This window comes from Bombus pyrosoma, linkage group LG12, assembly GCF_014825855.1.
Source record: "Bombus pyrosoma isolate SC7728 linkage group LG12, ASM1482585v1, whole genome shotgun sequence".
NCBI classification, from domain to species: Eukaryota; Metazoa; Arthropoda; class Insecta; order Hymenoptera; family Apidae; genus Bombus; species Bombus pyrosoma.
This window is the reverse complement of record NC_057781.1, coordinates 8066277-8086132: the sequence shown is the minus strand read 5'-3', so window position 1 is coordinate 8086132 and position 19856 is coordinate 8066277. Positions and strand designations below refer to the sequence as shown.

The window sequence follows — 19856 nt, the reverse complement described above, 5'->3', positions numbered from 1 at the left end:
CCTACGTGATAATAAAGGTCCACTGTTTTAGCAAATATGTATTTTCTTGATGATTTTCGTTATCTTCCTTTTCTCCAATCCTTTTTGATAGATGGATCTCCCATAGAACCTTTCGTGAGATTGATGAGTTGAAGTCATGCTGGCTTGGCTTTAAGATGTTGGACGTCGGCGACGATAGAACAGCCTGCGATTTCTAGTATCTGAAAGTTTAAACAATTAATAAATGTCTTCTCATAATCTTGTGTATTTGATAAATGTTTCTAACGTAGAATACGATAAAATTGCTTGTATTTTGAACATATAATACATATGTGTGTGTAGAATTCGACTACATATAAATATACGTTAAATACAGCTGTCTTAGATCAGGCCGGTTGCATTAAATTAATCTAGATTAGAACAATAAGTATCTACAATTAGCAAATTAGTAAATAACACTTGCTAAATATACAAGTATAAATTATCACAAAAATATGCAAACTTTAATTAACTTATTTAAATCTATGTACTTTAAAATCGGTGTCTAATTACTTAATCATGTACGGCTACATTGGTCGATAAATATTGGATTATCGAGTACAACTGAATAATTATGCGAAACGAAATAGTGATTGTTTAATGCATACATTGGAAAGCAGATAAGAGATTAGCTTATCTTTCATAGCACCTACAGTATTTAATAATTACGTGAAGCATGTTATTTTAATCGAATATATTTGTAAACTATGAATGTAATAAATAAATTTACTTTCATTTGCTTTTACCTTCCTCAATTGCCTTCTTTGTAACTTTTTATTTTGCTGTCACTACTTTCGTCTCTAAATATTGAAAAATATAAGCTACACTAAAAATATTTAAATGTTCAAATTACAGCAGCAAATAATAATAGTCAAATAACGACTGATTTAAACATTTGTGGCACAGGATTCGATGAAATATTGGAACATTGAATCATTAAATGATAGGCTTGAGAAAGTAGCAAATAAGAAAATAACATTTCGAATTAATGAAGAATACCAAGCACTCAACATAGGCACGGTGAATATCCAGAATCACTTTTAATTAAGAGAAAGCACGAGTACAACATCTTGAAAAGGTGAAATGCGTGCTATCTTAGTAAAAGTGTTCAATGTCAATGACGACATTTGCATTCTATGTTAAAAGCAACATTTCACGCTAGAAGATATAAACATGTATATAATATTTTTCATAATTTTAAATGTGACAAATACTTGAAGCAGAATAATTGAAATACCGATAAAATTCCCAAACGTTTGTTTTTCTCTCAAACCACGGGATCCAAAAGCAATTACTTTACTTTTGGGTCATTCAGTACAATTGAAATAATAAATGTTCGCCGCCAAAATCTTGCAACAATTCGAACAACACCGAACCAGCCCGGAAAGGAAACAAACGCTATATTTCAGGCTCGAATCCACCTAAATAAACTCCGGTTCGACCAATAAAGATATCGACGAGAAAAGATAAAGAAATATTTAGAAACCCATGAAACAACATTTCGCGTAATAACAATGATGTTTTCACAATTGCCAATGGCCGTATAAAACGGGCAAATCGTGTCCTAATCGGCATCAATCTTGCGAAGCAGCCTCGAAGATGAAGATTCCATCGATACTCGCGGTGTCCCTGCTGGTTTGGGGTCTGGCCAGCGCAAGCAAACCCATTGCCAATGTGCAAGCAGGGAAGGTCAAGACCGAAACGTCATCATCTTCAGAAATCGAGACGTTGGTATCAGGAAGCCAGACATTGGTGTCAGGAAGCGAGACATTGGCTTCAGAAAGCGAGGCATTGACGTCAGAAAGCGAGATATTGACGTCAGAAACCGAGATAGCGAGCGCGACGACTGCCACGAAGGACGAGCTCATACTAAAGGGCGAACCCATCGTTGGGAAGAAACTAGGAACTGGGGCATCGGAAGTAGCGGCGGCCTCTGGCGAGACTATCGCAACTACCCTTGGCGCGGGACAAGCTGCAGCAGAGGCACAAGCCGCCGCCGCTGCGCAAGCAAAATCGGCAGCGGCAGCTGCCGCGAAGGCAGGTGAATCTACCAACAGTGCTGCTGCGTTGGTTGCTGCTGCAGCTGCAGCACAAGGAAAAGCTGCTGCCGCCGCAGCAATCGCGACGAAGGCTAGCTTAGAGGCCACAGAGGCTGCTGAGGAAGCTGAGTCGGCCGTGGCCAAGGCCAGGGCTGCCTCCGGAAAGGCGGAAACGCTTGCAAGGATCGCCGCTGCTGCGAATGCCCGTGCTGCACTCCAAGCGGAAAAATCGAACGAGCTAGCGCAAGCTGAGGCTGCAGCCGCCGCCGAAGCCCAGGCTAAAGCCGCTGCTGCTGCCAAGGCAACACAACTCGCCCATAAAGTTGCCGAAACTGCGGTGAAAACGGAAGCAGATGCAGCGGCTGCCGCCGTTGCGGCCGCAAAAGCCAGAGCAGTCGCAGACGCAGCCGCAGCTCGTGCGACCGCAGTGAGCGCCATTGCTGAGGCGGAAGAAGCAGCCTCGGCACAAGCGGAGAACGCCGCCGGTGTAGCACAAGCAGCCGCCTCCGCTGCTGCGGAAGCACAAGCTTCTGCATCCGCTGCTGCGGCGTCTTCAGAGGCATCCGCCGAAGCTGGTGCATTGGCAGGAGAGCTTAAGTTACCTCTGTTGACACGTCTTTCCCCACCGAAGAAGGAAATCATCGAAGAATGGTCAGTGAAGTAAGTAGGGACGAGGTACTCGAAGAGATCTAGCTAAGGACGGCAATACAGGAACATTTCCGCAGGAGAGGTTCAACATCTTCAAGCAGAGTATATTCTAGAATAGAGCAGAAGCAAAGGAGATGATTAGAGACACCAGTTTAGTAAATGCGAATCGAAATTGTACGAATGACATTATTAAATTGTTCTAGCAAATGAGCACAAATTTCACTCTTCTTCCTGGCATACACCTTTTTCTTTGTTCCTTAACTCACCATCGTTAGAGATCCCTGATAGCGTAGAAATGAATAAACGTCAAACGTATGTTAGAACAACCTCGTGGAATCCCTGTAATGTTATTTATAATATCAACATCATCAAAAATTATTCTCAAGAAATGGTTGAACGTCGTGTATCTCGATAAAAGTCTGAACACGTACCTGTTCACAGAAATGACATTCATGGTATAAGACAGGATCTCTAACGCTTGAAATACCACGAACTTGTTCCGAGATCGGTGATTCAGAAGGTTACAGTCTCTTCACTCGGAAGAACGATGCCACTAGGCAACTTTCCCTTTCTTCTTTACTTTCCTCCGTGATATCGCGCGATTTTACTTTGCGATCACCTTTTCATAATTTCAGCTCGTTAATTATGAATAACAAAGTGGTAAAACGCGATTGCGCGGTTAATAAATTTATCGCACACCGAGCAGGTTCGTGGTAACTGGCGAACGTTAAAGAAACGGTATTATCAGCCCCATTTTTTTAAAGTTCGATCGTAATTTCTATATTGCGTACGGTTGTTACGTAAACGCTATTAACCATAAGGTACCCAGACCCGATTAGCTTCCTACTTGTTGGCTCAAATGGCCCGGAAGAAACTCTCTATGACCCGTTATTATTGTTTTCTTACGCGACAGTGGTGTTCTCGAGAAAACGTCGCTTCTTTAATTGGCCACAAGATACTGTAATGAAACAGCGAAAGTTGGTTAGAAAGAATATAGTTTAACAGACACGAAACATCGCCGTCGAAATTTCTGCATCAACCCTATGAAACGGGTACGCGTGCATCCTAATCGCTTGGCAATTACCATCGAGTAAGTATATGCGATACGCTTTTACAAGTTTTTATAATGGCAAACTCGTGATGTGGTAAGCGATGTTTTGTGAAAGATTCGACTGTTTCAGCCTCCAAGAGAGCGCATCGTGCGTGGTAGAACGACGAAACCGGCGAACGAAAGGAGAACGGGTTAGCCCCAGCCTCTTTTCCTCGAATACAATGACGATTTCGCGACACGTGACCCGATCACGAACAAGTTGTTAGTCCCCTTTGTTCGACGTTGTAAAATTGATGCTCACTGAACTGAATATAATATACTTTGTCACGAATTTGGATTCATATAAACTTTTACTTCGATTTGTACCTTATGCTAAAATTATGATAGAAAACTTGAATCAAATATCCATAGAGCGCTAATTAATACATTAGTTATCGACGATCTGTTGAAAGTACAATTGGTTACAGAAATATTCTTCCAACTTTTAGTAACGTTCGTTAAACTAATTATTCTTAATATATTACATCGTTATTTCTTCATAATATTTATGCCAGTGAAAGACTTAACTAATATAGCGCGTATCTTTATTAAATCTTTATTCTCCTATGGAGATATCAATCGTATAGATGCACTAATTAAGAGATCACGAATACTTTTGGGACTCTCTCCTAATTAATCGAATCAAGGATTCTTTGATCACCACTAATGAATAAATAAAAGTTGCGACCCAAGAGACTTGGTATAACAAAATCAAAAAGGAAACGAGGAAAAAAAGGATGAAAGATCCGTAAACCAAATGGTAACCCACTTTGTCATATGTACCGCTCTCAAGTGGAATACATTGGTCGTGGATTTGATTCGATTTACATATTTCGATAGTGTGAGAGCAAAGTATATATGTATTATCGTACACTTCATGTACCGATTAGGTGTATACATGCGCGTCCGTCGTCAAGGAACGAGGAGCTCACACGATCGAGCATCGGGGGACGCGAACGATTCTTTGGTGACTGGTGGTTCAAGAGGTGAGAGACTATAAATGTTTGGTGGGGACTACAGGACCCCGCCCCATGAACAGCTATAAAATGCCGGCACGAGAATCGGACCCAACCAGTCTTAATCAGAGTACACGAAGATCCTTTTTTTTCTTTCCTCTTCAGAGGTACGCTGGGTCTGCTCTCTCCTTCCTCTCTCTCTGTCCGTGTCATCGTCGAGATCATGAAGCTCGTCCCGGTCCTGTTGCTTGTCGCAGCGATCGTTTTCGCCGCCGAGGAGAAGAAGGAGGAAGAACGTCCTAAAACGTTTAGAAGACTCATACCTGCTGACGTTCTTCGCGGTGAGTCTTTCTAATTTTTTTTTTTCTTTCTTCATGAACGTTTCTGGAATTTGAAAGGTTTATGTAGTTCCCTGCATTATGTATATTTAGATCTCCCTCGCGCACATAGAAGTATGAAATAATATCGTGGTACCAATGTTTAATGTTTTTTGTCAGGCGTTTATTAGGAAAGCTTGGTAAATGGATTTGGTTCCCAATTCTAACGAAGCTAATTAAACTATGCCAGATACTGAAAGATAGTTCTAAAATTTTTAAAAATATTTAAATGGTGATTAAGCAATGTAGGTGAAATTTTTTATAATGAATCTCATGAAACATAACATATTTCTGTATGTCTGTTGTTCCAAAACTACAGCAAGCTGCGCCATACTGTGAAGGTAAAACATTTTTTACAAAACGTCACAATTTAAAGTAGTTTAAAATCTAAAGTACACCAAAGCTATTACATGTTTGCCGTTACAATTTTAATAAAAATTGTAGAAAAAGAATATTATCCACGATAATTTTGTCAAATCAATCGATTTTACTCGAATAAATTATTTTCCCTTTTTTCCTTTGCATCAACAATATCCAATCGTGCTACCACAAACAGTATTATTCTTACCTAGAAACGTATGTTAGGATGACGGCGTGGCGATTCTTTGAAACGACAGACGTGGCCCGGTATACGTGACACGAAAGTAAAACGATTTTTATCATTTTGCCAAAACTGAAATCACTTAGAAAATATTTTTAAAAAACACACACATTCATAACGTGTGCCTAAGAGTCAGTATTACTTTTGAAGAGGAAACTGATCAACAGAGAAAATCGAAAACCGCGTAAACGTATCTTGTTACTTGTTCCACATTTTCTCCATCCTTTGCCTCGGATCGTCAGTCGTTCGACTTGAAAACCATTCTCAGAATTGCAAATGAAGCGACCATACCAACGAGTTTGCAGAAATGGGCATAAATCACAGTTTCATTTGACAATTCCTGCTTCTTCGACTTTCCATTCGCGATAGAGGAATCAGGTCCTTGAAATCACGCTCTTTTCACCCTACCATTGTCGTTACCATCTTGTCCTCTCGCATTATTCACCATGTCGTGATATGTTTGCAACAGTACAAACAAAGGCGGATAGATGTACGTTTTTCCTCGTTTAAAAAAATAAGAAAGGGATTGATCGAGAAGATAGGCGTTTTTATCGATTTTTAGTTTCACAGTCATGTGACAATTTAGGTGAATAACGCACTTACACGAACAGAAGAATAGGAAATAATAACAAGACCATCATCGCGTGAAAGTCTTCGTGCTGCGAAGACTCGTTTCTTCTTCTTCGATCGATCCTGCAACCTGCCCTCCAGCCTTTTCTTTATATGGGGTATACGTGTTCGGATAAGCTTTGACTTCACCTACCGTTCACCGTAAGATACCTTTTACAAAAACTACTTTCCACTTTTTAATCTCTTATTAGAATAACGTTGTCTTTCTATAATTAATTGCTATCCTATTTATCGCAGCAAAGTCAATTTTTCGCGTATCGAGTCCACGAGGTGCGAATTGTAATTCTTCAAAGGTAAAAACATTAGTAGCGTATAGCTAGGCAAACATAAGACATATATAAACACAACGACGTTTCAAGAACACAGTATCCATACAAATCGAATAGGAAGCAAGTTGGCGGCTTTTATCACACAGAAATCTTCCGTGAAGTCACGAGTTTGGACCATTTATCGACGGTAATCGTTAATGATGCAGAACATAGTCCTTGATTCTCCTCGTTTGCCGATCGTTCCAATAATCTATAATTAGAGATCGTTGAAAAGGATCTAAGAGAACAATCTGGAGATAGCGTCTTGCTGATTCACAGACTGTGGCCTGGTTACTCCGTATTTTTCGCTCCAGACCTAGATTCCGATGAATAATCGAATTGCTGATGAGTTGCTAGCGGCGAATGCTGAACATGGTGTCGTCGTAGGTACATTTATGTACGATGTCTTGAACGTCATTCACGCATTAAGAACATTCATTTTATTTATATCCTATCGAAACAAGGATAATGAAATTGGGTGAAATTATGAAATTTCCAGTAGAAGACGGCTAGATGATTGTTTACTCCGTTTCATAATCACATTCTACGCACGACTGGTTTGCCAATAGGTATGCAGAGTGACACGAAAATAATGTGAACGAAATTTGTAATCTGTAAAAAAAGATAAGACAAATGTGAGATACATTTTTTACCATTACTGTATGAATTTTTTGAAACATGCGATACAATAAATATCGTATTTTTCGTGAACAGGGGAGTCTTTACAAAGTTTTATAAATTTCTTTACAAAACTTATGCACGTATTAAACATTATTCATGACAGAATGCATGACAGAATGAATACATCGAAATATAAAAAACGAGAAGTGATGTCTATTTAAGTGCAGCCGCGCATGTTCCCATTGAAGTTAAGTTTTACACAGTCACGAACATTGGTTCGAGTGTACCCGTTTCGAAACAGGATGATTACAGAAAGTAGGTCTTGGGTTGGGTCATCGGCGACGAAAGCGGGGCCAGAATGAAAATTCGTAAAGAAAGAGGCTGACTGCACTCCGTTGTTCCCCCTAGCTTCGCGACTTTCCAACCGAGAGATCGTTACCCTTCGATTATTCTCTCGATGTGCAATTCGTGATCGTAGCCTGTGACGAGTGACTAATTTTCTAAACGCGACATGCGTCATTGATTAACCATACAATAGATAACGTGTTATTTCGCGAGAATATCGCGTGTTTATTGAAATGTCAGATCGCAGATTTATTGATCGGACAACCAAGCGACAGGAGCTATGATTATCTCTATCTCAAGTTCCTATTTAATTAGCGTTATTGAAATTGACAAGCTATTATGTTATATACTATTATAAACTAATATATGCGAGAATACTACATTATGAGCACAATAAAACGTGCTTAGATTTAAATAATTATTAAGTAAAATTGTAAAGTAATTTCATTTCAAGATGACAAATACTTAATTGGTTAGATCTTAACACGTTTCATATCATTAGTTTTCTCTAACTATATACACTATGTAAGGTTCTCTAAGTAAACATTTTAATACATCTGATACGTTGATCTTTCCGCTCATCTATCTTACTTGAGTATAACGAAGAACATATTTGTCCGTTCAATGAAAGTTCTATTTCTATCTAGAATATCATGGGTCACTGATGATCCACGAGCCATGAAAAGCGTTAACAGACGGAAACGTAGCCAACCGCGACGAAAAAAACAAAGTGAGTGAACGTAACGTTACTCCTACGAGCATGAAAGTCGACCCTTGCAGACAGATGAATCTTTAATGTCGGTGAAAGTCTAAGAATGTCCACTATAAATCATTCTTTATACCTCTTCCTTAAATGGCTCGCTTTAGAAGCGACGAGACCAGAGCTCTTTCCATGAAAATTACAAATTAATTTGCACCATGTATGTATGTTATAACTCCTTCCAGATCAATGCATTCAACTCAGTGATGGCGATAAAAAGCCTATGATTTTTACCAATTTACCGATCGAAATTGTTGCCTTTTACCATGTGAATGGCATCAGATTAAAGTTTTTCCGTAGCCAGCAATTTTACAATGTTATTAACAAAATTGCACAGCAAACCATGAAGTCGACTTCATCATCCCTTTCTCTTTTCGAGTTACTTTTCTCGGTTAGCGTATGAATAGCACGCTTCTCTTTCCTTCGAATCTGCAATCCTCCTATTAATTAGCGTAAAACACATTCAATAACATTTTTTAAAATCATATATGTTCCATATAGAAAGAAAAGTGAAACTGCTCACATACTCACTTTATTTTCGTAACAATTGTACCGTTAGCTGTTGTACACATGTATACGGAATTTCAAATTCACGTTGCAACGATGATTCTAGATTCCATATTGGTTATCACCCATCAATTGGATCATTAAGAATTAAATTTTATATTTAGCTTTACTTTCAAATAAATCAATGATATGTCATTACGATGAATTAGAAATTATGAGCTTTATTATATGATTATAATTTTGCTAAGCATTTAATTCCCTGTATGAAGTTTGCATGAAAGATGGATTATGGTGTTTAAAAGTATTAGAAGAAAAAACCTTGTATCTGTATCTCATCGATATCGAGTCAGAATGTTCCTCGATTTCGAATATTCCATCGAACATCCGATCATTTAGAATAAAGGCTCCCGAATCACTTTCTTATGATCCAGATGGCCCGCAAGAACTGGTGCCGTATACCACGGCACTTTTAGCGTTGGCGTGAACGCCCATCGTTTTATGCCTTCGACGTAACGAAACTGGCATTGAGAAAACGGTAACAGACACGTCATTATTCAAATAAATCTTATTCCTAGAAGGTAACAAGCGACTCATGTTTGAGCGACATACTTGTTATTTGTTGAGACCATTGCATCTTCCTTTCATAATTAATTAGACATTCATATTGCGTAATGTCTAAAAAGTCGAGTCGTTAAAAAGGAAAGAACGCTAAATAGCTTTTGAATAATTTTTTCGAATAAAATTTTCTTTTATTTCTGCCATTATCGTCCCTTCGATAGATCTGAAATACACAAATATCAATGCACAAATACGTGAAGAACAACGACTTATACTTTACCCCTTAAGTGACAGATACTTCAGTAATTTTTTAATTGCTTTAAACAATTTTTATCTTAATCGTTCAACTTGTACAATATGTTAAAGTTCTCGATGTATTACGTTATCTTGCCAAGCGATAAAATCGTTCTATTCAATCATCTTCTAATCATTTCAAGCGATTCATTTTTCTTGTTAAATCCAGGGAACTCTATAATAGAAAAAAGAAAGAAGTAAAAAAGTATGGCAATCGGCTTAGTCAGAGTTTGCGATAATTGCACAAGTGGTAACACGGTGTGACAGTGAAAGTATTTCTCCTTGAAGTTTCTAGCCCGATGATCGGCACCAATGAAACTCCTCTGTCATCTATCTACGATCGATCGAGACGCATTATAATGGAATACTGTGCGTGTGTGTGTCTGTATAAACTTAGAAGGCGCGACGAGACGTTAAAAATGGCTTAATGTTAGAAAGTAATGAAACCTTTCACAGGTGTGCGTGTAATCAGATAATGCAGCACGTCCACGCATCGTGCACGGTACCGATGCATTCTGTCGAAAAATCACAACCTGTACAAGTCGTTGCTCTTATAGAATGAGATTTTACTTTTACGTCACAGTTGGTGAAAATCCGCTGATGATTCATTTGGAATTCAAAACATCTTGAAGAAATTATATAAATATAATAAATATAAGAAATTTTTTACTGCATTTATATAGATTTGCTCCTTTTTAAAAAAAAAGCTATGTTGAATGTCATGTATATTTTTTCTTCTATTTTTTTTTTTTTTTTTAGGAATCGCGAAAATAATTTGATATTTGATAAGGATATTTATTATAGATTACAATTAATCGCTTCTTGCTTTTTACTTGTTACAAAATCCAGTTCTAAATACGCAATACTTTCCGGGTAGAAGATTCCGGTTATTCCTAGTAAATTAAACGATATGGATTCCTTTCTCCACAAAGAAAGGCTACCATTTGCTACGTTTTATTGCATAAAAGACTGTTCCGTTACGTAATCAAATCTAGTGTTCTAGTTAATGCAACATATCAATCCGATATCTTCTTTATGTAATATATTTTATGTAATTCAGAAACTTGTATTCCGCAAAAATATTGGCGATTGTCTAGTTGTTACGATATTCGATTACTCGTTAAATTACTTATGATATAATATTATAACAAACCATAGAGAATTAGAAAGAATTTAATTTTATGCAAAAATTTTATACGAATGTTATAATAATATTTTGATAAGAGTTATCAAATTCGAAACTTTAATTTCTTACTGCCAAAGATTAATTTTGTGATATAAATTATATAGTTCTATCTAACTCTTTTTTTTTAGATTTCCCCGGTATGTGCTTCGCCTCAACAAGATGCGCTACCATCGAACCAACGAAATCCTGGGATTTGACACCATTTTGCGGCCGTTCCACTTGCGTGCCAGCCGACGATAACTCTGGTCGCCTCTTCGAACTCGTTGAAGACTGTGGACCGCTGCCGAAGGCTAACCCGAAATGCAAACTCTCAGACAAAACTAACAAGACTGCCACGTTCCCAGACTGCTGTCCCATTTTCGAATGCGAAGAAGGAGCGAAACTCGAATATCCGGAAATTCCGACTTTGCCTCCACCCACGGAAATCGTAGAGACCGAGAAAACCCCGGAAGCGGCTCCGGCGAAGGCTTAAATTCTAAATTTAAAAAGAAATTTCAAAGAAACGAAAAAAATGCAGGTCGTGATTTTTGTAAACTACAATAAATTGAACGGTCGATTAAAAAGTAGAAGTCGAAGATCTGTTATCGTATTCTGAGATAACTGTTTTTAATAACTGAAACAGGAAAAAATAATTTTAGTTGAGAATTTTTTGTCGAAAAGAATGGTAACGTCTTTACTTAAAGCAAAAAGAATATGTATCACTTTTAACGTCGCGCATCGATACCCGTTGTTTCATCACGAGAAGGCGGTTTACTGCAACATCCTGTTACCCTTCAACGCAATTCGACTTAACTTAATGCGAGACTAAAATTATACACTGTATATAATTCAGGAGTTAACTCGAAGAACTTATCAAAAAATAGTAAAACATACATAGCTTAGATAGAAGTAAGCGTATTGTTAACATTATCATTGATAAACGATGATGTACAAGTAATATCAGTGTTTCGGAATCTGTTCGAAAATATTGAGTTTCTTCAGTCTCCTAGTCCCGGAAATCGAGACTTAGATGCTCCTATAGCCGTTTTGTTATTCCCTTCTCCAAACAATAATTGTCACATAAAAAATTAATTCTTTCTTTTTCTCCAAAAGTAGAAAGTCTTGCGTATGTAATGTAAAAACATGTGTGACTGTAATTATATGTGATTAAATTAATACTTATTTAATTCAATACTACATACACTGTGTACTTTTTATCCCGTACTTCCGACGATAGTGAACACAATATACCGTAACTACTTTCCTAATATAAATTAATGTGCATAATATTTGTTGAACTTTTAAATTGTTTAAGAAAAAAATTGTTTTAATAAATTGTTTGAATTGTTTAATAATTGTTTGAATAAATAGTATCTAAGTTGATCTTGTAATTCGTATGTACTATAAACATAACTAATAGAATCTTAATTAAAGAAAAATGAAAAAGCAGCTGTAATAAATAAATTCAAAATTATATACGCTAAATTACTGTACTTACATTAAAAACAAAGAGGCATAACTTTTGCGATACCGAGAAATTAAAAAATTTCTACTTTGTTATTATCATTATTTCTATACATAGTTGGAAAAAACTTAGAATATAGACACAAATTGAAAGTTAAACAGTATAATTAATTACTTGTTTTTAATATCACCATATACAGTTATAGTTATAAAATAAGCATTGGTTATTTAATTGGAACAGGAAATCGTTCATTTTATCTGACTTTAGTACACTATCTTTAATGTTGGTATCTTAGAAGATTTTATTTTATTATTATATATGTTGGCAGCCTGGAAAGATTGTTCCAGCGAAATTCGCTGTTTAACCAAATTTAATGGACGTGAGACTTGAGTGAGTACGAACGTGAACTGATTAGAATAAACGTAGAAATTTGAAAGGCTGTGTGATATATAAAATTTTTCTAATAGCTTACAACGAAAATGAGTGAACTCGTGTGGGGAATAAAAAATGGTGATTTGGAGCAAGTGCGGGATATCGTTGAGAAAAAGGCAAATATATGAAACGTTAAATCATCTTTTTCTTCTGTTGCTTTTTGATTGCCGCTACTCAGAGACGTCATAAAAAGATATCTCTTTTTGATGTTTAATATAGAATTCATAGAATTTTATATAGTTCAAAACATATAAAAAAATACTAATTACCCGATTAAACTAATAGTTGTAAAAATCATTCATACTTCCTTTTCAAATTAGTTATACATTTTTTCCTACAAGTGAACATATATTAAATTGTCTAAATATATTCCTGTTGGTAGAATATTGATGTCAATGAAATGATTGATGGAAGGACACCCCTACATTATGCAGCTGATTATGGCCAAAGTGAAGTAGTCAGATATCTTTTGGAAAAGGGTGCAAATGCAAATGTAAATATATATAAATATTAGATAATATGCGTGAGATTGAGACATAAAAATATTCAAAATTTATTTATCTTTCTTTTTACTAAGCATTATACATAATATTTTATTAGTTTTACTTGAAATGTAAGAGATGAACATTAGAGAAATTATACTAAAAATGAATCATATTACAATGATTAAAGCAAAATGTATTCACTTACAGGTAACAGATAAACATGGAATAACAGCATTATTAGCAGCAATTTGGGAAGGACATACAAATTGTGTAAAATTACTATTAGAAAAAGGAGCTAGAGCAGATGGATTGACACCAAACGGAACAAATTATTTAGATGCTGCTGAAAAGGATGAGATCAAAGAATTGCTTAAATTCCACTAGCATATAGCCAAACAAATCATGAAGCAATAATTTTGTTATTTTAGTATTTTAATGTTCCTCATAGGAGTATCACCATTGCTTTGTCTTGATTTTCTGCATATGACTAGGCTATCATATTTATACACTTTAAATTAAAAAAACAAAAACATATAGGTACACACATGTAGTTTTATAATAATATATTGCACATCTGGAACATATAATCATGAACTCATATTCTTTTATATGGTTACTCTTAGAGATTTAAACTATATATAGGTTCAGCTTTAAAATATTATATCATACAGATTGTTTTGCAAACTAACAATAGAAACAAATTTATTTTTAAAGCATGTAACATTATATAGCAAGAGATATTTTGATACATTTATAAGAAGCAGCATCGTGTTTTAAATATTTGTTATTAATTTACAAATATTACAAATTTCTTTTATACATTTTTTTACAACTACCTACTAACTAAAACAGCTTTTTGTGACAAAAAGTTATAGTATATATTGAAATATTTGAATGCTTGAATTAAGATACTACATAATTTAATTCAGTTTCAAGAATGATATGTATAAATTATAGAAAAAAAAATTAAAGAGCTATCTTTATGGTACTAACTATCTAACATGTCTTAAGAAGTTTTAAAGGTGTATAATAATCAAAAATAATAAACCAGTGCATCATTGTTATGTATATCATTGTATTTTATTAAACCTGTATTTATCATTTATTTATTACTCAACATATTATTGCTTACAATATATTAATATAACGTATATTAATAGAAAAAAATATATATACAATTAAATAATAAAAGTAAAATATAAATAATATATATATTAAAACGTTTTATATACCAAAATTTATTTGTCAAATGTCAATTGTTAAAAATACAAATTGTATCTATTATAGTTATAAAATATATATTTTTGCTAATATCTTATTTTTTTCATATCATATCTATATGTAAAATGCACTATTAACATATTAAATATTTTAAGACAAAACATTATGTTTGTAATATATAGTGCAGTTGATTTTTAAATTTTCTGCAATTATTTTATTTTGTACACTAACTTGTAATATTTCAATAAATACAATATAAATATGAAATAAAAGTATTATTAAACCACTTAAAAATGACATCTTTTTAATGATGAGTAAAATACTTTGTTGCGCATTTCATACAACTTATAATAACAAATCATATTATTTAAAAAAAGGGAAATATAAATCACGTTTATTAATCAAATTTTATTAATTTTATATAAAGTATGTCACATATTAGAGAAGTCGACCTCTACAATTAGATGCACCACATTTACAGATGATAACTTTACCTGGTATACTTCCAACATCATAACTGTAATTCCATGTTAATTCCTGACCTGCTCTTATGTAATTTAAAGCAAAGAATGCCACCCATGGAAATCTTACATCATGCGTGTCTACAAATACATTTTGCACAAAAACGTTTGGATCACATGAATGCTGAAAAATTACCAATAATTATAATTCAAATATAATGTCGATAATAGAAGTAACAATACCAAATTCTGTTTTGAAGTATTCTAGTCATGTAAAGATTTCAATTGAAACATATCTTACATTTAAGTAACGTCCAATATTTCCAGTTGTTTTGGCATCCATTATATAAACAGCCTCATCTTCTCCAAAGAAATCTCTTACTGATTTAAATTTAGGTCTTTCTATTTGCGTTGGTTCCACTGTTGGATCAAATCTACTTGGTTCGCGTCTGCCACTTCTATTTTCTTCTTCATCACTTATAGTAATTGCATCTAAATCATTTGAACGATTTTCATTGGTAGAAGACTTCGTAATATTTTCAGTGGTTTTAGCAGCATGTCCATCTTCGCTATTTTCTTCAGATCCATCTTGATTGACATCATCTCGTTTTCGTTTTCTTAGCCTTTTTCTACATCATTATTAATAATTTTTCTTTATTATTAATATCCTGTTAATATAGACTACATCATTTATTAATAATGAAGTACTTTTTACTTACCTAATAGAAGGTTCTGTAGAATCTACATTGAAATTTAAGTATCTACTAACATTGAAATCTTCGTCTGAATCATTTGCATTTATTTTCGTATTATCCTCATCATCGCTAGTTATAGATTTTTTTTTATCTTCTGTGGTAGATAATGGCATTTCTGATTCGAGAACATCACTTTCATATCCTTCTTTAATACTTTCCACTACTTCCACATAATCCAATTCTGCTAGGTATTCATCTCCATAATTTTTACCGCCTTCATTAGCTCCCTTAGAGATAAAGGAAGAGGTAAATCTTAAAATAACTTATACTGTTTGTACTATATCTTATTGTAATTTTTTACCTGTTCTGTAAGTAATCTACCAGCATATATACAAATAAAAGATCCAAGAGGAATATCGTTTAGACATCGAATGCCCCAGCCCCGAGGAGCTGTTTTGAACACTTGTAATTTTAATGTTAATGGATGTTGCACTACTCTATTTAAGCAAGTTTTTACAGCACATTTACATTCAGAATTACATTCATAAATTCCAGTAGTAACTGGCTCCGGTAAACGTTTATATACGTAACCAACAGATGTATTTGGCACTCTTCCTCCGAGAGTAGCACCTTGTATTGTTAATTGCCAACATTGACATTTTGTTTTATCCTATAAAATGATTTATATAATTAGATATCTTATAATTTAAATTATTATAAAAAGAGCATACTTGGCAATCGTCTTCGCAATCACAACTACACAAGAAATTTGGATCTAAATTAAGATTAACTCCTTCTGTTGGTTCTCTCTGAGTACTATATCTAATGGTATCTGGTTGAGTGTGATCTAATTCATTGACACATGGTATTGGTACATTTTCTATACCATAACTAAGATCCTTGAAATTAAAAAAAAAACGATCGAGTTATAAAATACTAAGCAAGTATTAATTATCTCAATAATCGTAATATTTTATTTACCTTTATATTGATAAAACATTTATCCAAGACAAATTCTGCTAGACAATGCACCCAATAATCAAAATCAAATAAATCAACTGACATTGGGCTGCCTGTTTTGCGAAGATACTGGTGTAACTCTTCCATATTTCGTAATCTGACACCACATGGAGCTTGATATAATGTAATTTTCTTGCCTTTTGGATATTTACAAAGTTGTCTGTTCCAACCACAGAGTAATGGTATTGAAAGAGGTGAATAACCTCTCAAGTCATCAGGTGTAAAAGATATTCCTTGAACGCACTGAGGGCCACATTTATGTGGAACAAATTTTTTTGTTTGAATCTTGTTCTGTGTTTGGTAGTACTAAGGTGAAATGATAATATATGCTTTTAAATCTTGTATCTCACTTTAAATTATCTTATAAGAATTATAATTAGTTTATTCAATGCACTTACAACGATACTATGAGAAGGTTTTGTTTCTGTTGTAGGATTATAGGAACTTGTATCCACAATATTTTGCTTCTTACTTGTACTTTTTCTAGCAACAGCACGTGATTGCTGTGGTGCACTTGATGTAACTGTATTTGTAGTTTCATTTACTATATTCTGTTCTTTTTCTAATTGAGAAAATCTTTCTTCCTCAGGTTCTAGATTAGATGTATATTCTACATAAGGTAAATTGCTTTTCTAAAATATTAGTAAGATTTACATTAATTAATTATCTCATATAAAAATAGAATTAAAATGCTTCACATACATTAGAGATAGCAGGCAGTCGATGTCGACTAGGTGTATTGACAGATGCATGATGTCCTTGTTGTCTAGCATTGGCTTTTAAAAGTTCAATATATAAAGGCCCTAATCTAGCTGAACCTCTGTAGATCCATTCTGTTCTTCCATCAGCATCAAAATGCATTTGTACTAAACTTGCATCAACTTGAATTACTCTTGCAACCCACCATTTACCATTCCATTCTGTTTTTACTACTTGTCCTGTTTGTAGTTTCACCATTGGTCTTTCAGGATATGTTTCAATATATTTCTTCACAAAATCACGAGATTCATTAGGTATATCTTCCCAAACTTTGTTGGAAGTTTCAGCAACTAAATAAATATATTTGTGCTCAACATATTGAGCATATCCATCATCAAAGAATACCAAATATCTAAAAAAATAACAAGTCTATTATTACTTACTATTATTCATATATTATTAATTTATTTAAAACTTCATCTATGAAACATACCTATACTTATTTGTAGCTTTTGGTGGTTCAGCTATAACTCCACTATAAAAATTACTAGATGAAACATCCTTAAATAGAGCAACTACTCGTGTACCAATTGGAATTACTACTTGGCTAGTTACAGCAGCTGCGATTTGTTTACCAGAAACAGATTTAATAACAGAATTATACTTCTTTTGTAATAATTTTACACGACAATGTAAGGGAATTCTATAGACTACAGCTTGCACCTAGTAAACAATAAGTAAAACTTTAAGTAGATTAAATGTAGAACTATTTGTCTAAAATTCAAGTAAGAATATATTCACAAACTTTTCCTTTAATCCATGGCATAAGTGGATGCTTCATAATATATACAACGGTATCAATATCTATCTGTGCTCTCACAAGTGGACCAATTGGAGGTAAATCCAAAACCACAACTTGGCTATTATCTTGTTCAATTGGTAAAACTTCTGGTTGATTATCTTCTAACGTTGAAGAAGAAGCAATTCTTATTTGTGTAACTTTTTTTGTTGCCACTAATGGATAAAATCCATTATCCACATATCCATCATTTATTTGAAGTTCTTGGAGCATTTGAATTTGTGGTCTGAATTCGTCATATAAATTATTACGTAACATATCCATAGTACACATCAAATCTTTAATTGTTTTATCCAGAACTTCATTTTGTTCTGTTTAAAAAAATTATGTGATCTAATTCAAATGTAACAAATATATATAAATTATGCTTTGCAAAATAATGATATACCATCTATTCTATCCCACTGATCTTTTAGTACATTATGAGCTTGTTTAATTTGATAGTCAACATCATACTTCTTTAAAATATTGTTTAATGTGCTATCTAACATTCCTTCCATATCCGCAAGCATTTCTTCTGGCAAATATTTTTCTGAAACAAATAAAACATGTACCAATATCTCAAATATACATAATACATTGTAATACAATTTTAATTTTACCCTCGTCACATATATCTTTCTTTTTCTCATCATCTGAATCATCACTATCAGAAATTTCTACCTCCATTGTACGGTCTGGAAATTCACATTTCAATAATGGCTTACGATCTACGAAAGCTGCGACCAATTGCTATGAAAATTAATATCATAGTGTAAATGTCAAACAAAAGTCTGTCTCTTACAATACCACATTAAGTAGTCAAAAATACATATTTTATAAGTCAAACCTTTTGGTGTTCTAAAGCAACAATAAAACACTTTGTACATATCATACGCTCTTTCTTTTTTTCTGTATTCACTCCATAAAAAGCACATGCAAAAGAAGGTGCTAATTTCATATCTACTCCAGAAGAACATTCAAAGTTTATACAATTAGAATTGCAAATTATTGAACTTCTATTTTTTTGTGTGTTATCCCCTGATGCTTCATCATCCGAAACAAGTTCAATGACTTCCATTTTGTACAATATTATTAAAAGTATTATAATCTTCTGGTAACTTAGAAACAAAGAAATGTTTATTTATTTACAGATAAGTATAATGACGTAAATGTAAATAAAAACAAATATATAGGTTAGGTAACTAAAATACTGATTAAGTATTAAAAATGTAAAAAAGATAATATTTACCAAAGTAACAATTTTTACATTAATAACAGATAAACACAATTTCTTTAATACATTATTTGATGAAACTATTTAATGAAATATGTTCTTATTCGGCAACTTTTTTCGATTTTGAATTTAATTCATACAAAAATATTTAAACATTTCATATTTTGTTGATTCTATACATTTGATTCTTTTTACATTTATTCATATCACGGGTGGTCAAAAAAACTTAATGATAATAAATAAAATCTCCATTATTAGTTTATTTACAACAGAACGATATGAAAGGAAGCCAAATTAGTGCCACCTACCAAATAACTAGCGCCGGAAACATTCATAATTTCAAATATAAATAGAAGAAATCCTGGTACAACTCATAATATATAATT

General features: G+C 33.8%; 4 protein-coding genes and 1 long non-coding RNA gene across 5 annotated transcripts; 3 read left to right on the top strand and 2 right to left on the bottom strand.

Moving 5' to 3' along the window:
- The first annotated feature begins 4 nt into the window (after positions 1-4).
- On the top strand, positions 5-2958 carry LOC122573758 (antifreeze protein Maxi-like). The gene is made up of 2 exons (XM_043740584.1): positions 5-2717; positions 2783-2958. Exons 1-2 carry the CDS (start codon positions 1618-1620, stop codon positions 2841-2843), a joined length of 1161 nt encoding a protein of 386 aa, XP_043596519.1. The 5' UTR covers positions 5-1617; the 3' UTR covers positions 2844-2958.
- A 1898-nt stretch (positions 2959-4856) lies between these two features.
- LOC122573766 lies at positions 4857-12114 on the top strand. The gene is made up of 2 exons (XM_043740601.1): positions 4857-5092; positions 11067-12114. Exons 1-2 carry the CDS (start codon positions 4975-4977, stop codon positions 11408-11410), a joined length of 462 nt encoding a protein of 153 aa, XP_043596536.1. The 5' UTR covers positions 4857-4974; the 3' UTR covers positions 11411-12114.
- LOC122573771 lies at positions 5101-10999 on the bottom strand. The gene is made up of 3 exons (XR_006318820.1): positions 9219-10999; positions 8925-9002; positions 5101-8833 (listed from the first exon to the last, which is right to left on the bottom strand). It is a non-coding gene; the product is annotated as an uncharacterized LOC122573771 (long non-coding RNA).
- A 600-nt stretch (positions 12115-12714) lies between the features above and the next one.
- Positions 12715-14367, top strand: LOC122573768 (myotrophin-like). Its single transcript, XM_043740602.1, has 4 exons — positions 12715-12772; positions 12850-12930; positions 13197-13307; positions 13507-14367. The coding sequence occupies exons 2-4, from the start codon at positions 12862-12864 to the stop codon at positions 13681-13683; spliced, it is 357 nt and encodes a 118-aa protein (XP_043596537.1). The 5' UTR covers positions 12715-12772; positions 12850-12861; the 3' UTR covers positions 13684-14367.
- Positions 14368-14913: 546 nt separating this feature from the next.
- Positions 14914-19847, bottom strand: LOC122573667 (histone-lysine N-methyltransferase eggless). The gene is made up of 14 exons (XM_043740334.1): positions 19486-19847; positions 19084-19354; positions 18857-18986; positions 18643-18786; positions 18201-18565; positions 17889-18118; positions 17399-17807; positions 17095-17328; positions 16658-17002; positions 16408-16575; positions 16038-16346; positions 15701-15963; positions 15283-15610; positions 14914-15165 (listed from the first exon to the last, which is right to left on the bottom strand). Exons 2-14 carry the CDS (start codon positions 19312-19314, stop codon positions 14959-14961), a joined length of 3363 nt encoding a protein of 1120 aa, XP_043596269.1. The 5' UTR covers positions 19315-19354; positions 19486-19847; the 3' UTR covers positions 14914-14958.
- Between the last annotated feature and the right edge of the window lie 9 nt (positions 19848-19856).

Excerpts from the sequence above, each read along its gene's own strand:
- LOC122573766 (XM_043740601.1), top strand. The coding sequence starts at position 4,975 with ATGAAGCTCGTCCCGGTCCTGTTGCTTGTCGCAGCGATCGTTTTCGCC. Across the intron at positions 5,093-11,066 it reads ACCTGCTGACGTTCTTCGCG|ATTTCCCCGGTATGTGCTTC; the intron begins GTGAGTCTTTCT and ends CTTTTTTTTTAG.
- LOC122573768 (XM_043740602.1), top strand. The coding sequence starts at position 12,862 with ATGAGTGAACTCGTGTGGGGAATAAAAAATGGTGATTTGGAGCAAGTG. Across the intron at positions 12,931-13,196 it reads GGGATATCGTTGAGAAAAAG|AATATTGATGTCAATGAAAT; the intron begins GCAAATATATGA and ends TCCTGTTGGTAG. Across the intron at positions 13,308-13,506 it reads AAAAGGGTGCAAATGCAAAT|GTAACAGATAAACATGGAAT; the intron begins GTAAATATATAT and ends ATTCACTTACAG.
- LOC122573667 (XM_043740334.1), bottom strand. The coding sequence starts at position 19,314 with ATGGAAGTCATTGAACTTGTTTCGGATGATGAAGCATCAGGGGATAAC. Across the intron at positions 18,987-19,083 it reads TTGCTTTAGAACACCAAAAG|CAATTGGTCGCAGCTTTCGT; the intron begins GTTTGACTTATA and ends TAATTTTCATAG. Across the intron at positions 18,787-18,856 it reads GAAAGATATATGTGACGAGG|AAAAATATTTGCCAGAAGAA; the intron begins GTAAAATTAAAA and ends TATTTGTTTCAG.
- LOC122573758 (XM_043740584.1), top strand. The coding sequence starts at position 1,618 with ATGAAGATTCCATCGATACTCGCGGTGTCCCTGCTGGTTTGGGGTCTG. Across the intron at positions 2,718-2,782 it reads ATCGAAGAATGGTCAGTGAA|GAGAGGTTCAACATCTTCAA; the intron begins GTAAGTAGGGAC and ends ACATTTCCGCAG.